The sequence below is a fragment of the Lepisosteus oculatus genome, chromosome 6 (assembly GCF_040954835.1).
Source record: "Lepisosteus oculatus isolate fLepOcu1 chromosome 6, fLepOcu1.hap2, whole genome shotgun sequence".
NCBI classification, from domain to species: domain Eukaryota; kingdom Metazoa; phylum Chordata; class Actinopteri; order Semionotiformes; family Lepisosteidae; genus Lepisosteus; species Lepisosteus oculatus.
In genome coordinates this window covers 34,206,922-34,219,884 of record NC_090701.1, presented here as the reverse complement: position 1 = coordinate 34,219,884, position 12,963 = coordinate 34,206,922, and the positions used below count along the sequence as shown (strand labels likewise).

General features: G+C 35.8%; 1 protein-coding gene across 3 annotated transcripts in view; it reads left to right on the top strand.

Annotated features, from left to right (window-relative positions):
• sec22c (SEC22 homolog C, vesicle trafficking protein) overlaps positions 1 to 12,963 on the top strand; it is a 123,559-nt gene that overhangs the window by 17,302 nt on the left and 93,294 nt on the right. Inside the window, exon 7 of one of the 3 annotated variants that reach the window (XM_069191206.1) lies at positions 2,666 to 4,108. The exons of the other annotated variants lie outside the window; for them this stretch is intronic. Within the exon in view, the coding sequence (XP_069047307.1) occupies positions 2,666 to 2,749 (84 nt within the window). The 3' untranslated portion in view covers positions 2,750 to 4,108. Of the gene's footprint in view, positions 1 to 2,665; positions 4,109 to 12,963 lie in introns of those variants that run through there. 3 annotated transcript variants of the gene reach the window in all.

The window sequence follows — 12,963 nt, the reverse complement described above, 5'->3', positions numbered from 1 at the left end:
CAACTTCCTGTAGTAAACATCATCAGAAAAATGTCTCCGCTCACTGTTTTTAGAGAAATTGCAATCTCTATTGTAGCTTTTTGGGTTCATTTTCAACTAGAAAGTCTCTTGTCTTACTATCCATAAGAGCTGGCCAGTTGCCTGGATCCTGTAAATCAGTTCCCATGTTCGTGGCATCCCAACCATAGAAGTTGACACGATTGCATTGCTGTGCAGTGTAGAGCTGAGGTCAGAATTGCCCTTGTTGCTAATGCTATCAGTACCTTCGGGTGTCTCAATGAAAGCACCCATGTCATGTCGAGATCACCACCCAGTGTCCGTTTCTTCTTTGCTCCTGGTTTTTATAACAAACCATTCCAAAGACCCTTTAAGTGTCACATTTGCATCCTCCCTCTTCTGTTATCTTTTTCTTGTCCCAATCTCTGCTTGTGCTCGCCTTTTTTTCTGCCGGCTAATTTTTTTTCCCAAGCTTGTTTAGTTTTGTCGCAATAACTTTTAGCTTGCAGCTGATGGCCTATGGCTCTGACGTAGTTAGTGCGGGACATGTTTCCAGTTCTGAACAAAGCATCTGCTCTCCCACTGACTTTCTTCTTAAGTTAAAATTGTCACTAAGCATTTTTCAGGACCCTATGCAGATGGCAGAATCCGGAAGGGAAACACAGGGAAAGCAGACTAGGATCAGGGCTGGAAGAAGAACAGGGGGGCGTGTCAACGGTGCGCTGGTGCCCGGGGGTGGGGGGGGGGCGTGGCCAGGCAAACTAGTCCAAAGGGACTCCGTAGGAAAATCCCTGGGTGATCAAAAGTCCAGAGCCGGGTATTCCATCCATGATAGACAAGACAGGAGTTAAAAGCCAGAGAGCGATCCGGCAAAGGGTTGGGGGAATAAAAAGGGGTAACAGGGCCAGGCGCTCCAAGCCCCGGACCCAGATGGTCAGGACGCCATTGCGAAGCCTATGCCGTCGAGCCTCTCCTAGACTCGCTGGTAGGCGGGCTTCCAGGAGTCCATCTTCCAAAGCTGAGCCTGGAATGATGGGAGAGTCTGGCTTTTGTAGGGAGGGGTTGGAACAGGAGGGAGGTACAAAAAATTTAGACAAACAAGAAAGAGCTGATGCGCCCTTAAGAGGAGGGGCTTACTATCATGACAAAAATACGAGTTTTGTGTGTCGCTTTATTAAAATATTTAAACATGTATGTACAGTATTTATATTTCTATCCGAGTGTATAGCGAGATTGGGGATTGGAGGGCCTTGAGACTGCCCTGGTTTGGACAGACAATTCATCAAGATGATTTGATCAGTTCCTCCTTCTAGTCCCCTCCTTCCAGTTCCTGTGCCTTGAGCTACTATGAAAATTGTTAAGTTGATTCTCTGGCTGTTGTTGATTTCAGGATAAAATTGCATTGATCAGGCCTACCATACATTTTTATATAACCCAAATTTTAATTTGTGATGTCTGTTAAGACTTATTGCAATTGCCTTTCTGAAACAGACCCCAGATTAGTCAACGCAAATAAAATTGTCCTGGTTTTTATCTAACTGACAACACTGTTTATGCCAAATAGCAAACCTTGTGGCTCATTATCTTGGAGCTGTGTATAAATGCTCAATGTGCCAATTAAAAAAAAAATGTTTTGTTAACTGTAGTCTGAGCTTGAATGTCAATGCCTATGCCTGTATTTTGTATGGTTCTCTTTAGAAAAATAAGGAATTGTGAAAAATAGTCTACTGATTTAAATCTTAAACCAAACCTAGTGGAACTAGTGAACACAGGAATAGTTATGGTGTTTACAATTCCACTGTATAGACAGTTCAACTTCAGAACAAAGTTGTGAAGGCCATTTAACAAGAAAATAAAGGGTGCTATATTCAATTAAAAATCTTCTTTATGTGTTATGGAATCTGACATTTAAATGATTAAATGAAATATGATGAAAGATGATTAAATTGAATATACTACATAATAAGGCTGGTTTTTCTCATGATGTGCTGGAATATATATATATAGATAGATACAAAGAATTAAATATCTAATCTAAATTATTAATTTCTGGGGCTGTTTATGAATTTTGCAAGCATTTATGATTTGGAAAAAGATGTTGAACATTATGTTTTTATGTGACGTTTGTTAATTCGATTTAATGTAATGTGTATAATCTGTATTTAAACTATATACAGGTAATTTTATAATGCTGTTTGAATTGAAAGGTTCCTTGTAACAAAAATACACTGTCATAATTTTTAAACAATGTGATCATACTGCATATGAAATAAAAGATTAGTTCTCTTTTGTGATGAAGATTTTCCATAATAGCGAGCAATTGCAATAATCAGTTATAATCAGTTAACCCAGAACATTTTTAAGTAAAATATAAAATCTGAACAAAGTTTTATTACCGATTGTAGATGTTGTGAAGTGTTTGATTAATGCTAGCACAAAACAAAAAAAGCTTTTCCGTATTACTCAAGGTAGGCAGCAGAGTGAAGGAATTATTGTAACATTATTGGGCACTTTCAATTCCTGTTAAAAGGAAGACCTAATATTATATTTGCAATTACAAGCAGTGCAATTGTTTTAAATGTGAAATTTTGCTAACACAATATTGAAGCATCTGTGTTTGCATATTTCTGTCTGGTTATTTCGGCTCCCTCTCACCTCCCAAAGACAGGTTGGATTTGTGGCACTGCAGTTGGCTGGTATCCTGTTGATGATGAGAGCAGTCATGTGCTCTCAGTACAGCCTTGTGTCCTAACTTCTGGAATGGGCCCTGCCTTGTCACTGCCACACAAGGACAATCAACTTTATGATAAAGGATGGGTGGGTAATGAAGCATATAAAACTCAGTCCAGTCGGCATCAAAAGAGGTAAATGGGAAGTTAATATAAACTTTCCAGAGGTGCGCAGATGGAGACCTTAATACAGTGGAAGCTGACTCTAATCCCTGTGAAACTCTCAGCCCTTAGTTTACTAATCCTAGTTGAGCCGTTTTCTCCCTCTGGGGAGTTGTTGAAGGCCCCTTTAAACTCCCCAAGTGTCTGTGCCAGATCCCATGCCTGAGTTTGAGTGCTCTTGCTTAATGTCCTACAATTGCAAAAGTGCACTAGAGTGTCAGGAAAAAAATCTATTCACATATCTAACATAGAGGGATCTCTCTTGACACAGTTTCTGTTGCTGCTGTTTTCCTGTTTAATGTTAATGCATTTCTGTGCAGGTAGACAATAGCAATGAGAAGAAAACAAGTATTTTTGTTTTTCCAGTCAGTTCCTGATATACACTTTAGGTAAGACCTTACTCCTGACCTTTACAGTGCAATCCTCCTAGGTCGGCAAAATAATTCTGTGTGACCTTTCATTAAAATAGGCATGTGGTTGCCTTTTTATGCTTCAGTAAATATAAATTAAAATTGTGATTGTTTCATGGGTTGTTTCTTTTGCTGCTTAAGGTCCTCTTTCACAGTGGTAATAGACTTCTCATTAAATAAAGTATGCTCTGCATATCAATATACACATTTATCCAGTTTGTTTGTATGTGATTATTAATTTTGCTTTAGCGTTGCAGAATTTTTGTAACCTACCAAGCTCAACCTTGAAACCTTTATTGTGAAAATTATTAGTAGTCTTTTATTCTTTCCCTTCTGTTTTTTGTTTCTTTTCCATGATTTTTAAAAGTTTTCAAATTTAGAAGAAAACCACCCACCATTTCCTGCAGCTCCCAAAGTTTCCTTCGCTTCCTGTCAACTAAAGATCAGCATTAAAGATTTTTACTAAAGCTCATGTGTTTGTGTTTAATGAAGGAAATAATGGAATTGAAGAGGCTTGTTTTGAGAAAATATACCTGATTTATGGCTGTGATTTGCAGATACATAATGTTATTTTGTAGCATTTGAATCATGGTTTATAAGGTTATTGCTGTGAATCTCTGAATTAAATTACTGTAATAGTATTTTTATTAACACTTAATTTAAGAAGATAAGATTTGAGAATATGTACAAGATTGTAGAACAAATTCTGACCTGAAAATCTGAGAAATAATTTATAATGGAATGTTCTGGGGTTTGAAAAACAATTACCAGCTGTTGTTTCTGAATTGATCTGCAATAAACCCAACAGTGGACGAGACGTGTCGTTTTGGATGTCATTTGGAGTGATAATATCATGATGCATGTGTGTCAAGCACATCCTATCCTTCTGAAAAGGATGTATTAATATATTAATCTATCACCCATCTTCTCTCTGTGTCCACACACACACACTCTGCAAAGTAAAACATCTGATATACATAGGTGGTTCCATGATTTTGGAAACAAAAGAAGTAATCAGCCAATTTGTGGGGAATGTCATCCCTGCTCATTTTGTACAATTTTTTCTTAGGCAGCAAATGGCATCAAACTTTGTCACAGAAGATGAGAAGATGTCATTCACTCTGATGTCCAGAGGCCATCAGCAAAGTTGGGATTAAAGCTCAGTTCAAAGTGTTGCTTAATCAAGCAGGGCATTTACCTAATTAATCCTCAAGGGCTGGTGTTTCTTTGCAAGTTGGCCTTTATAGTTGTGTGGTACTGTATAAGCCCCACTAAACACTTGTGGGATCAGTTGAATTTCTTACTTAACAGCAATATCCTCATCAACAAAATGCTTCAAGTCTTGAAGCACGATTGGGTAGCTCTTCAAGATGTGCTTGTGAGACTTCTGTTGGCGGATCCCTTGTAGACTTGAGGTGTGTGTCATGACACAATGTAATTATGTGGATTCTTTCCACTTTTATTAAATTGATTAACTGAACCAGGTAGTGTGTTTAACATATGAACTGTCATGGAGTCATAAAATTCAACTCATAGAACCACCATCCGTTCATTTTCTAACTCCTTTATCATGTGAAGCGGCGAGGTGAAAAATAGCCGCATCTAACCGAGAGCTTATAAGCAGGTCTCAGGCAACGGCGAGGAGGGGAACACCGCAGCCGAACAAAAAAAGAGGAGCCAGGGCAACAGAGCAGTAGTGGCAAAGGACAGGGAAAGCACTGAAATAATTAAGCAAGTACAAAAAGGTAGAGGAAAAAAAATGGCATAAGGAAGCTACGAAGTAGCTAATGACAGAGCCCCAAGGGAGGGCAAGGGAAGTATTTAAAGAAAAATGGAGCTAATAAGGAAATAATAATTAAATAATAGTTTAATTGGCCGCCCGCTGTAAGAAGTCTGCCCGAGCGTGTTCTAACAGAATGGGATGTCAGAGCATATTGGATATATCCACCATTTTAATCTAAAATAAAAAGGAAATGATTACTGTAGTTTATTAGAGTAATAAAATGTTGTAACATATTTGGATTCTCGGGCTTGTGCCCTCGCTGCTCCCCACCCCAGTTCGTCCCTCCACTGCATGGGCACGAACCAAGATCCCTGTTATGTGCAGGGGCATATTCGTTACAATATTTTTAAATATTAAATGATAAAAAATATTGCTAATATGCCCTCAACACAATGGGCATGTATCACACCCAGGACTTTGTAGTTGACTAAAATAGAGTTTAGTTTATATTTACTGCATCATTTCTCTTGCTTGTTTGAAACATTAAACAGATGCTCCTTTTAATAGCACAGAGAATGCACTAAGGAACAAATACATAGTATTAGAGGTTAAGATTATGCATAAAAATGCTTCAGATACAGTGTGATCTGAATTATTATAATATTTAAAAAGAATCTACAGTTTTAAAGAGTATAATACAGGTGGTTTAGCCAATAAAGATGCTTGCCCAAGTGTGGGTTAAGTTCTGTAATCCATAATGGATTTGAGCCTAGATCATGAGCTGAGAGTGACTGAGATTCCCCAAGCAGGGGAACACAAATAACTGAGTGTCATAATGGTAGGGTGGGTTTTGTTAGCCTAAGCAACATGCAACCCCTGAGGCGTTCCAGACAATTACAGGTTTGTGATTACTTTTGATGAGCGATATGCCACCTGCCAACACTAAAATTCTGGTATAATTATGAATCTTTATATATATTGAATACAGTGAATGTGAAAGACAGCTACCAGATAAGTTTACACTTCCACATTCTCCGCTGTGTGTGATCTTGAGATCTGTTTTCTGAAAAGTGAAATGCAAACAATTGATTAAATTATAAATTAAAATATCCACTGCATGTCTCAGTATATATAATAGTTCTTTAGAATCTGCACAATCAGTTAGTTATGTTAGTGAACCACAATCACAAGTTCACAATCAGCCTTTTACCTTGTGTTTGATTGTGTAATAAACCAGCTCTGGGGGAGAGCGCAAGCACTGCGTGCTGAGAGAAAGTTTGAGATCACACTTCAGAATCCAAAGGTTTTTCAAAACCATGGAGTCGGACAGGTGATGTGCATTGCCGGGGAATCTGGAAGTAGACAAAGCCAGGGAGGATAACGGCTATGAGACAAGCAGGAGGTCAATATACAGTACGCTGGCAGGCAAAGCAAGCAGGCCAGCAGAGCAAGAGCAAAGCGTAGGGTAGCGTAGCAAAGCACAGGGAAGCTGACAGGACTCTTCAGGGAGAAAACCCACAATGACAGAATGCTATTGCAGGGGTAGTCAGGACATAAATGCTACAGATGTTAATAAGGTAATTTCCTGTTAATTAGGGTCAGGGGGTACTGACAACCGGACACTGTCAGTATCTGTATCAGACAGCATAAAAGTGGAGGGGTGTGATAGGCAGTCGCTTTGGTATTACAGATTTAAAGTGTTTATAACTAGCATGTATAAAAAGATTATGAACACAGGGTAGACAAATTCAGGAACTTTTGATTGTTAAAAAAATATCAAATATGCTCTGAATATCAATGGCTCCCTTCTGCAGTAAAGACAACTGAAACTGAAACTGCAAGGAGCAGTCATAAGATATGGCTGCTTCCAACATTCATCCTCTACAGGAGGTAAGAATTTTTTTAAATTTCACAAAGGAGCACAATTTGTTTTCAAATCTTTGAGATCCACCCATCCGTTTTCTAACAACTTCATCCAATTCAGGGTCAGGGGGAGTCTGAGCCTATCCCAGAAAGCAGCTGGCACAATGCATGATCTCCAGTACATTTCAGAGTCTTTTAGATTTGGTTGGAAATGTGTTATTTTTATATTAACCTACAGTATTTAAATGCATTCATGTGCTGTAAAGTGTCAGAAAGGTCTGATGCCAATTTAGTGTTTTGACATTATCCCATTGCACACCAGTGAATATCGTAATTTTTTTTTACTCTTTTCTTTGGGATGCTCAGTGCAGGTGATATAACATGCAATGAGATTTCTGATAAAAACCTTCTTAGATTTTTAGTGGAGACTGCACGCAGGTGTCTTGTTTTCATTACAAATTATTTCTGATATGATCTGTATTTAACCAGAGCAGAACAATATCCCTTTACACTACGTAGGATGTGGTCTCGGTTTAAAAGTAGAACTTTATATATTGCAGAACTACCAACAGAGTTTAAGACTTAATATTTTCCCAATGTTTTGTATTCTCTTCTTTTAGTAATCACATTTGTCAAATATATTTTAGAAAGTATCGTTTTAAGTAAAGGAAATCCTTTTCTTCCTTGAAGCAAATGCAATTTAGTTCTAATAAATTGACACTGTAAGCATTCTTATATGCTTCTTTGTGTTTTTAAACTTGTATAATCACAACTACCTATTATGTTACAAAAAATATTGAGGAACCTTTTGTCCTGAACCTTTGTTAAACTGATAACGTTGTCCACTCTTACATTGTGTAAATAATGCATTATTTCCCATCAGAAACATTGGATTTGATTTAGAAATCTGATTGTATTGAGAAAGCACATTTCTTGTGAACAAATCTATTCACTTGGCCCTCTTTCAGGTTTCATTTCCATTCAGTAAGTATTCATGTTAGAAATGCACATTTGTTGACTCGATTCTTTGACAAAGGCTTGAGACTAAATTGTGGTCAGTAATAATATAAAATATGAAAATGCATTTCCTGGGCTATGTTGTGTATAAAATCCAATTTTGCTGTTTTCCCACACAAACATCTCTGACAAATTCAATTCAACATTTCAGATGCCTATAAAACCAATATAACATTAACTATGTGAGACTCATGACAGAGCTCCTATAGTGAATCTAAAATGTGACAAAATAATATGTTACTGACGGGAAAGACAGACTTATCTGACAGACCAGCAATAAGTGAATGGCCTACTTAGTCAAACCAGGACCTGTGCTTTTTGGAGTATCTATAAAATACTGCTAAAATATTTGTTAGCAAACTCTGGCCACATAGTTTAACTAGATTTAAAATATAAAAATGCCATAATAATGCTGTATGTTTTTAATCCTGTATTTAGACAGATAAATCAATTGAGAACAAATTCTCATTAGCAATAATGAGCTGGGAAGTGCCCATTCCTACAGGTTGACATTAACTGGAGTAATGTGAGTGCAGTACTCACCAGTCTGGAGTCCACAGCAGCACCTACTGCTTCACACTACCACCCCATAGATTAAATTATTTTTCCACAAACATACATAATTATTGTTTATGCAAGGCTGGAATTGCATGGAATCTGGTGATTCGTGCATTTCTTTGAAGAGCAAAAATCCTTTGAATACAACTGTAGTAGCTGTAGTACAAGAAATATTAATGATTAATGATGATTTCAATAATAAAAACTGTTTTAGTTTTATTTTAAAATGTCACCCACACAAAACAAAAAAATGTAAGGACATCAACAACATTTTAACTTTAAATTAAAACTGTTAAATTATTAGCTAAACATATTCAAATTAATAGGATCAGAGAGCTGAAATAAGTAATGCGCTTCTGCGATATCACCACTAGGAGGCAACAGAATACCATCTCAGTGCCGAACTAAACTGAAATTAAGAACTGTATTATGAAAACGTATTTTACCTATATAGAGTATTATAATCATGATCATAAGTATAGTACAGTATCATCATTATTTTCCTTCTTTTTAAGTTTCAAGTTAAACAGTTTTAAACGTTTTAACATGTTTTTAAGATGTATTATAATCTAGCAGCACTGATAGCATGTGAAAGAAGTTAATGTATAGACAATAGAAACAATATTTGTACCATTTTTGAAAGAACAACTGGTTTTCTTGCACCACTTATTTTTTAAAACAAGTAGAAATATTTATAAATACATGTCAATTTAAAATAATCCTTATGAATTTATTTGCAACATATCAAATGCTTCAATAAAAATTCAAAATTTAAAACACCAGTTCATAAAAGTCAAATTTAATTTTGGTGTTATTTGAAAGGTAAAAATTGGTCTTTTGGACTGTGGAAGCACATACTGTATAAGCAGGTGGGTTAAAACGTTTTTTTTTTTCTGGATCTATACCAGAGGATCGCAATCAAGGGGAACTTGTACCCCCAGAGATACTTCTAAGAATTTATTATATAATTCCTTTAGCAAGTTAAAGTTTACATTTTGTATTTTTTTCAACTGTTAGTCTACAATCTCTACAATACTAATTTAGTATCTTGTTCCAGTTACAGGTTCTCACCGTGCAGACAAGGTTTCTTTTCATTCATATGTCTAAGCACACTGTAATATGGTTCTAGAATTAAATGGTTATTATTCAAACTGTTTAATTATGCTGTTTCCATCTACACTATTTATATGTATTTACATTAACATTATTTATAAACACCAAATGTTTATACATACAAACACACATATGCAGATTTATTCTGAGAGAAAGGAAGAGTATGCACACATTTAAATATATTTGCATTTGGGAATGTGTTGTCAAAAAGTTTTTAAAATCATATTCCTTTCATGATATGTTAAATTGGCATTTACGTTTATGCCTTTTCTTGATCATTATCTTATACTGGGTAGCACGATGCATTTCTAATGGTTCAGCAGTCTCTGAATTGCATGCATGAAATAAAATCTGAATTTCAAACAGACCTCCATTAAGTTCGTGATCAGAAATCCAAGAATAAACATGGCATTTTTGTACATTACCATGTTACCTACATCAGATTTACATAGTCTGTTATGTGAATTTTCCAGACATTTATAGGCACAGCTGTTGATTAATATATGTACAGAACTATTTTAATTTAAATGTTATTCCCCATTTTGGGATTTTTTAGAACTGTCACTGGAGTTGTTAAAATAAGTAATTCAATTTTACTGCAAATATTCAGTCTTTCGCATAATGATGTGAAACTGAGAGCTTTACTTCTATATTCACACTCCTTTAATAATCAGTAGTTATGTCATATGTTTCTTTAGAGTTTGTGAGACTTTGTGAAGCTACCTGGAACTAAATAAACAGAGTATTTAATTAAAAAATAATTTTAGGCAATTGTAAACATTACAGTTTTCTAGGATATGATTACATTTTAACATTGTATTTTAAATGTATGTAATTTTCCCTTAATTAATATGTATATATTTCTCAATTTAATACATTTATTATATTATATACCATCTGTATATGTTGTCAAATCCTGATGTATACAGTAGATTGAATAATGTCGAAAGTTACTGTACAGGACATCCTAATGCTCTTGATTGCCTTTCGTATTGCTTCCCCACAAGCCTTGCTATGTTGGATTCTAAAACAGAATGTAAATCATTGATATAAGTTAGGAAGAACAATTGTCCTAATATACATTAGATCCTTGTGGAACCTTACTAATTACTGTACATCACCCTATTCAAAACATTCAGCCCTCTATATCTGTACTCTCTGTTTTCTATCCATTAACTAGTTCTCAACCCAAATACCTACATTACAGAAAATATTTGCATGAGGGCATTGGAACTCCATCTCTAGGGACTGGCAGTTCTTTCACAATTAGAAGATGATTGTAGTTGTCAAGTACTTCGCACAGTGTGCTCAGGAGTTTTAAAATAAATGCAGTGCTTAGTTCAAGCTTGTTTCAATATAATCAGTAGAATTCAGGTCATGAAAACAGAAAACACAACAGTTGCTCCATAGGATAGAAATGGCACTTTATTGAACTACATTAAAACACAGGTTGGACATACTTCAGACAAATCTTTTAATTGTTTTTTCATATTAAGCAAGTGTTGTGTTAACCTTTTTACTGTTTGCCATTTGAGATGCAGCCAAACAAAATGTTATGCAGGGCAAACCCACCTGCCTCTATAATTTATGGTTTATTATATTTAGAAAGAGAAACAATAAGCAATATCTAAGCCATGTTGTGACCCCCCAAAAGGATATTGAATAAAAATGCTCAACACAATTCCATTCCAATTATAGAAACCAAACTTTGAAAACAAATGAACAAATTGCTCAACAGCAGGATTCTTTTATAGTGTAACATTAAAACTACTTGCACTGGGTTGATTCAGATGATTTTGTATGTTTGCATCATTTTGTTTGAATGTTTCTGTTTTTTTATGATACCAAAGAGCTATGACAGGTTAATTAAAGTGCTGAAACTAGTATTACATGTTGAGTCAGATGTCCAATTCTTTGTTGCCAGAAGAAGGTTTTTTTAGTATTTGTAACACAAAAACATTAGAGGGGAGCTCACACAAGAGAAACGTGGGGCTAATGAAGCAAGGTCTGAACATGTTTCTATTATTTCTGCACTACTAAAATATAATCTGACTATATTATTCCATAGAACATTTTCTGGAAATTAATGCAACCAAGTGCTATGTAAAGTATCTCAGTCTTTAGCTAATATTAGATGATTTGGTAGTATTTAGAACATGTGAACAAATGTTCCAGAGGATTAATAGTAAATTTGGAATTGTCATTAGTTAAGGGCCTAGTGACACAATCACATCCAAAAGCATGTTAATCACATGTATCAAATATACCCCCCTTTACCTCTTATCACAGCATTGACAAGTAAAATAGAAATTGAATTAAAAAATAATTGGGAATTCTCAATTTAATCTGTGTATTTAAACAGTACATCATGCTGTAATAATTTTCAAAATACACTTATATCCACCACACGCATAATAATGGACGACCAATCCATTGCTCAGCCCATGTGATCAGTGTGGTCAGAACCATAGACTGATCATCCATTCACATCTTTTCTGAGCCTGGATAGCGGAAACATGAAACTGGGGCTCTTGGTGATGTCACTGAAACAGTCTTGCATACACAGTGCTCCCTATGGTTCTCTACCTGCTATTTGATATCATCACAGGATATCAAAATGGCCATGAGACCTGTGCACACACTTATTGACTTTTACATCAGGTAGTTATTGTCTAAAGAGCAATAGCATCAGCTTGCAAAGTGAATTTTTTGCTCATTTTATATTGCTGGTATCAAGCAAAGAAATAGTGTTTCATATTTTCAAAGTCTTTTGTTTTATAATATGACACCTTTTGCTGATCCTGTTTCCCAACATAATATCTTTACTAATTTAGAAACAGCTAGCTTGCTAGTTTTCATTTATCATGACCATCATCGAGTAATAGCGTTATCAGTAACTCAAGTTTATAGATTATGATAGTAAGCCATGATGATAAGTCACCATACATAGAACACCCTTTACATAATGGGCATGCAGGTATACAGTATATTATAACTGTGTCTGGACTATGCCACCCACACAACACAACATAGTGTCCGGTATGGTGCTTCATTAAAATAATTTCACAACCACTTTTCAATCATGGTGGACGACATTTGCGGACCAGACCTTTTTGTTTTTTACAACAATGTGGCCTAGAATTGGCTCTTTTTTTAGCTGGAATTTTCATTGAGGCAGAACAGAGCAACAAACCAGCTAAAGCCTAAGCCTTCATACAGTACCATACTACTCAATTTAGCTAGCCCTCCGGCTGTTGAATGGGAATGCTCATTTGTTTATGTGGCTGCATAGCTGAATGCACAGAGAAATAATTACACCTGCCGAGTCGAGAGAGGACCTTCCATATCTGAAGTAAAAATTTAGGGAAATCCGCTATCCACAAACAAACCT